Below are 6005 nucleotides of genomic sequence, written 5' to 3'. Positions count from 1 at the left end.
AATTTAAAAAAAAAAAAAAGGGGAAAAAAAGGTAACAAAACCCAAAACTAACAATTGAACTGTGTGGTCTGGCAAGTATTTGTGGTGGGGTTGAGGGTGGTCAGTCCTTATTTGGCCTCGTGAGGGGCTTCAGGCACATCACCTACCCCCACCTTGTGCCTCAGTTTCCCCAGCTGTAAAGCGAGGGGAGCTTCTCTGTGTCTTGCTGGGGGACTTAGTGGTGGTGTCTGAGTTTGCTGTTGGTCAGAGCAGCTTATGGGAGGTCAAACCTTTAACTGCCCCCCCAAGTCACTTTCTATCCCCTGTTAATTACTTTTTAAAGTTCAATGGAGCAGAACAAATATAATTACTTCTGGGCGAGTCTAATTACCTGCATTTGTTGCCTAGGCTTTGTTATAATTGATTGTGAAGGGCTGGCTCTCCAGCTCCTTCCCCTGGGTCCCAGCGGGCCCACGCAGCTCCTCTCCCCATCCAGGGTTTGTGTCCCGTCATGGCCATGTCCTCAGCACCAAGTCGGCCCCCGGACCCCTCTCCTGGGCTCTGCTCCCTGCACCCCCTGCTTTGCAGAGAGGTTAAATCAGGGAGCCTTTAGTCTGGGGCAGGAGAGCCCATCAAGGTTGTTTCTGGCCTCAACACTGGCAGGAGCTGGTCTGGGTTTCAGACAGCCTTCCCTGACCGGGCCGGATCCTGCTGCAGGCTCAGCGCCCTTTTTGGAGTGAGTGCTCTGTTGTCCTTTGGAAACTGAGGCTGTTACAGCCAAGGGGTGACCATACCCCCGATCCTGCAAGGTGCTGAGCATCCCCATCCCACCCAAACGGGATTTCTTCTCCCAGCCTGGAACCATCGGCACGGCTCCAGATGAAAGCTCGGGTCCCTGCAGGCAGGGAGCAGGGTGTCCCTGGGGCCGGTGGCACTGGAGGGTGACCAGGCTGCGCTGCCGCGGCGGGGCCACCCCGCTGTCCTCTGCGTCTGTAGGAGACACGGTGTCACCTCCAGCCCCGCCAGCCCCAGCAGGACCGGGCACCCACCAGCAATTGGGGTTTCACCCAGGTTTTAGGAGCTGGAGGTCCTGTCTGGGGTGGAGCAAAAGAGGCAGGGACCCAGCGCAGGGAGTTTAACTGCAGGGCTCATTATTTCTCCTTCAATTATTACCATTAACACAGCACCGTGGGCTTGCATCACAGTCGCGTGAGGTCCAGCGATGGAAATGCGATTGCCTCCGTCTCGGGCTGCAAATGAGCAAACCAGCAGCGCTGGGGGCTGGGGAGAGCCTGGCCAGGAGGGAGCAGGTCCCCAGTGTCACCAGGGCCAGCCACTGCCGCAGCGACGAGGACAAGTGCCCGTGTCCTGGCTTGTGCCCACCAGCTCACCTGTGTCCCAGCACGGTGCAGCCCCTCTCCCGTCACCGGCTTCCAGCACAGCCTTGTGCAATAAAACACTTTCAGGTGTTAATGGGAGCAAATTCTCTGGGCCAGGGGCTGGTGGCAGCAGCTTTTCTCTGCGGCAAAGCTGGGGTGTTTGAGGGCTGTAAACACCTCGGGAGAGTTTTGTGGAGCCCTCTAACCCAAGACTGCATTTTTGGCATTTTTTCCTCTCCCAAACGAAGCCTTTATGGAATCCCCAGGGGAAATTGCATTACATTCCTGTGCCGTTCATGACGATAAATGGTGACTGTATCTGCAAGCCTGTTTCTGTTGGATGCAACCAGGATTTTTTATTAAAGCATGGAGCCTGAGGAGCAGTAATAAGGGAGCCCTGACTGATTCCTGCCATTGCAGGCAGGTGGGCTGAGAGATGTCCTGAGGACAAAATAAAATCAAGAGGAGGGTGGAGGGGAGAGGAAACCCTCGCGATGAGACCGGGGCCACTTTGAACTATGGGCCACAAGGGATGAGAGATGGAAAAGAGCCTTGAAGAGAAGCTGATGGGCTTGAAGATGAGGAAGAAGGGCTCCCCAGTCCCAACCCCGTGCCCAGCTCCGAATGGTGCTGGGGATATGGCACAGCGGCTCGTGTCCCTCCTGCTCGCAGACTCACGGATTCAAGCCGGGCGAGCTCAACAGGGAGCGGGGCTGCAGCCAGCCCAGAGCCGGAGAGGGGTTTCCAAGTGGCTTAAAATCCAAGGAACCCCACTGCATCTCCTCCCGGCCCTTTCTTGGGACTAGAGCCCACCCGGGCAGGTTCAGTTGGCTCATACATTTCCCTGGCAAATGCCACCTGCGTTGGCCAAGCCACAGCCTCGTCCCCTTGATCCACCTCCTGCCTCGCTCCTCCCGGCACGTGCTGTCTGCGCCGGCCAGTTACTGGCTCTTTCGGAGCCTTTTTGGGGAGGAGGAAAAGTTTTCCAACGGCTCAGGAGTTTCAGGGTTTCTTCCCAGGAGGTGGAAGGGCCAAATGAAGCACCCAGGGTGGGTCCGGTCCCCTTCTCCCAGGAGACGGGGAGAGGTCGAGCAGTGGCCTCGGCTCCTGGGGACGGCCGTGCCACCGATGGCTGGAGGAGACGTGGACGCTGGCTCTGTTTTCTTCTCTTTTTCTGTTCCCAATGGCCCCAGGTTGGGGGGGGCTGAGCTGCAGGGGCTGCAGCATCCCCCGTACCCCGGGCCAGGAGGGGGCAGCTCCCACCGAGGGGGAGCGACTGGGGGGTCAGAGGGGGGGGGTGGGGGGTGAGGGGGCAACTGGGGATAGAAATGGGAGTTGGGGATGATGGAGGGAGCTGGGGACAGGGATGGTGATGAGGACTGGGATGGGGTGGGGGGCACTGGGGCTGAAGAGAAGGCAGGCTCCACACCGAGGGGTGGGAGAGCTGCACCGGGGGGGGGGGCCAGGGGTCCTGCACGGAGTGTGGGGGGGAGGCTGCACCTTCTCCCCTGCGGTGGGGGGTGCAGGGGAAGGCGGGGGGGGGCTCCTCTCCCTCCTCCCTCCCTCCCGGCCGGCTGGAGCATCCCCCTCCCGCGGCGGGCGGCCCCGGGGCCGGTGCGGGGCGGGGAGGGGGGGGCCGGGCGGGCCGCAGCGCAGGATGCCGGGCGCCTGGAAGGAGCGTTCCGCCGCCGCGACCATTTGCTGCCTCCTCCTCCTCCTCCTCTTCCTCCTCCTCTGGCTCCTCTCCTCCGCCCCCCCCCGAGCAGGTAACGCCGCCACCGCCGGGCCCCCCCTCCTCGACACCCCCCCCCCCTCCTGCTCGGGGGGAACCCGGCCGAGGGGCTTCTCCTGGGGGGGGGTGTGTGTGTGTGTGCACCCCTTTAGCAGCGTGCGAAGCGGGGCACAAACTTCTCCGGCTGCTGGGATGGGATTTGGAGGCGGGGGGGGGGGGGTTCAGCTGTTTGCAGGGGGGTGGAATTGGAGCTGCCCAGGGAGGTTGAGCTGGGCTGGGGGGGGCTCTGGGCAATGTGTCCCCCACTCCCTGCAAGGTCGTCACCTTCCCCCCCCCCCCCCAGCTGCTTGCGAGACTGTGGGGACCCCCAGGGTGTTGATCCGGGGGGGGATGTGCCCCCAGATGGGACGGGGGCAGGGACCCCAGCCATCGCACCCACCCCCAGCCGTGGGACCCTCGGGCCCGGGGGCTGCCGCTACCCCTGCCGGAGGGTGCTGGTCCCACATCCCAGAAAGAAAAAACCCCAATAAACCCACCCCAAACCCCGAAAAACACTCTCCCCCCCCCAACCTGAACGTCGCCACCTTTGAACCATCCCACATGCAGCCACAGTCCCAAATGTCCCAGCAGGACCGGGAAACTGGGAGAAAAGTGGTTTGGATCCTCTCCTGCATGGCCAGGAGGGTGCTGGGCAGCGGGCAGGATTGCCCTGGCCCCAAAAGGTGGGCAATGAGGGGGAGGACCATGACCATTTCTGCCCCAGCAGCTTCTGCCCTGCTCTGCTCCCATCCTCGGTCCCATCTTCCCATGAGGCTGGGGCTGGTTTTGGGCTCAAGGTTTGAAAGCAATTCGTGCGTAAAAATCAGTTTAAAAGCAGAGGAAAATAACCCAAAATTTAGCTGAGGAGGGGGTCGACCAGCCTGGAGGTGACACATGGCATCTCCTTTGCATTGCACACCCCGTTGCATGCAGCCCGGAAATGACCGAGACTGATTTTGCCAGAAAATTTCACCCAAACCAGGTTCATTCGGGGTTTTCCCTCCTGATTTCTGGGGTTTGCCATGAAATTGCAAACCCTCTGGGCCAGGCTGGAGCAGGAGAGGGTTTGCCAGCCCTGGGTAAAGCAGCACATTGTGGTGCCGGGGATGGGTGAACCCTGGCCCTGGGCGAAATCGTTCCAGGCCCCCCCCCACCCGCCCCGAGTGGGCTCAGCGCTACGGGTGCCCCCTCGCACCCATCCCCTTGCAGGGCAGGAGCTGGAGATGGGGACGTGCGAGATCACGGCGCTGGATCGGGACCTGAGCCACCCGCGGCGGGCGATCACCCGGCAGACGGCACGCTGCGCCTGCCGCCACGGCCAAGCCGCCGGCACCGCCCGCGCCAAGCCGGCCTGCGTGGACGGTAACGGCAATGCCGGGGAGGGGGGATCGGTGCTGCTCCGTGGGGGTCCCACGGGAGAGGGGGTGCAAGGGCCCATGGCTGGAGATGGGGGTCCTGGCTGGCACAGTGGGGCTGGTGGCTGCTCTGGCCTGGAGTCGGTGCCTGGCAGTCCTTGACAGCCCCTTGTCCGTCCCTTTGCCCCCGCTCTGTCCTCTCCACCTCCCTCTCCCACTTTCGCCCCATAATTTGAGCATGGTCCCCTGCGCACGTCTCTCTCTGTGGTCCCCAAATCGGTCCTGTGCTGGATGAGCTCATGTGCTTCTTCCCTCCATCTCTTCACCCATCCCTCTGTCCATCCCTTCATCCATCCATTCCCCTCTGTGTCCTTCCATCCACTCCCCTGTCCATCCCTCCATCCACTCACCCATCTCCCTCCCCTCCTTCCATCCACACGCGTATCCCTCCATTCACCTACGCACCCATCCCTCCCTGCATCCACCCATCCATCACCCCTCCCTCCATCCCTCCATCCTTCCCTTCATCCTTCCATCCATCCCTCCATCCACCCACCCCTTCATCCTTCCCTCCATCCACTCCTCCCTCCCTCCATTTTTCCTTCCACCTCCACCTCTCCCCATGCCTCCCCCCCTCCCAAATATCCCCGTCTGCCCCGCACCTCCGGCAGCCCGGCTCATCACCAGCCGGCAGTGGTGCGGGATGGAGCCGTGTGAGGAGGGGGAGCAGTGCGCTCTGCTCCGAAACCGCTCAGGCTGGAGCTGCATGAGACGACTGGGACGAATAAAAACCATCACGGTAAGTCCTTCTCTGTCCCCCGTGTCCCCACTCCCACCTTTTGTCGGGGAAACTGAGGCAGGGCTGGGTGCAAGGCCAACGGGAGCAGGGAAGGGGTCGGGATGCTGGAGCCCCAAGAGGGGAGCCTTTGGGGGGGGGCAGTATGTATCAATGCATGAGGGGTGGTTTATTAGGGGCCCAGAGGGGCTCTTGGGGTGGGGGAGAGGGTTCGGTGCCCCTCCACGCACCCACTGGTTGTGTCCACTGGGACCCCCCCCACCCCAGCGCAGCCCCAGCTCCCCCCAAGCCTGCAGCATCACTCGGCACCCATGAAATATTCTCCCAATATTTTTCCCGCAGGTGTCCTGACAGCGGCCAGCACGTGAGGATGAGGGGACTCGCTCCAGAGCCGGCGGGACGAGCCCGGGCAGGGAGCGGGGTTTGCTCGGTGCTGCCATGTCATGGCCTTGAACCCCCCCGCCGGTGCCAGCCGAGGGACCGGCCGCCTCGGGCAGGGTGGCTGGAAGGGTCACTGGGGTCCCGTTCACCCCATGGGCTCCCTTTGCCTGTGGAGGGTCCCCCGGGGCTCACCGTGCTGAGGAGGAGGAGGAAGAAGAAGCTGTTGGGGTCCCAGTTTCCAGCTCCGACCCCCCCACCCGTCTGCAGGCCCTGAATTTTGCAGCAGTTGAGCAGCATCAGTGCCTGACCCGAATTTGGCCGCCTGTCAGGGTGCAGGGAGCTGC

General features: G+C 62.2%; 1 protein-coding gene across 1 annotated transcript; it reads left to right on the top strand.

Annotated features, from left to right (window-relative positions):
* The first annotated feature begins 3027 nt into the window (after nucleotides 1-3027).
* LOC142043830 (chemokine-like protein TAFA-5) lies at nucleotides 3028-5749 on the top strand. The gene is made up of 4 exons (XM_075055458.1): nucleotides 3028-3124; nucleotides 4339-4491; nucleotides 5156-5283; nucleotides 5623-5749. The coding sequence occupies exons 2-4, from the start codon at nucleotides 4353-4355 to the stop codon at nucleotides 5629-5631; spliced, it is 276 nt and encodes a 91-aa protein (XP_074911559.1). The 5' UTR covers nucleotides 3028-3124; nucleotides 4339-4352; the 3' UTR covers nucleotides 5632-5749.
* The last annotated feature ends 256 nt before the right edge of the window (nucleotides 5750-6005 follow it).

The sequence above is a fragment of the Buteo buteo genome, chromosome 23, assembly GCF_964188355.1.
Source record: "Buteo buteo chromosome 23, bButBut1.hap1.1, whole genome shotgun sequence".
Lineage (NCBI taxonomy): Eukaryota > Metazoa > Chordata > Aves > Accipitriformes > Accipitridae > Buteo > Buteo buteo.
The sequence above is the reverse complement of the archived record's forward strand: the minus strand, read 5'-3'. Positions and strand labels throughout refer to the sequence as shown.

Coding starts and splice junctions, on each gene's coding strand:
- LOC142043830 (XM_075055458.1), top strand. CDS start 4,353: ATGGGGACGTGCGAGATCACGGCGCTGGATCGGGACCTGAGCCACCCG. Junction 4,492..5,155: donor CAAGCCGGCCTGCGTGGACG/GTAACGGCAATG, acceptor CACCTCCGGCAG/CCCGGCTCATCACCAGCCGG.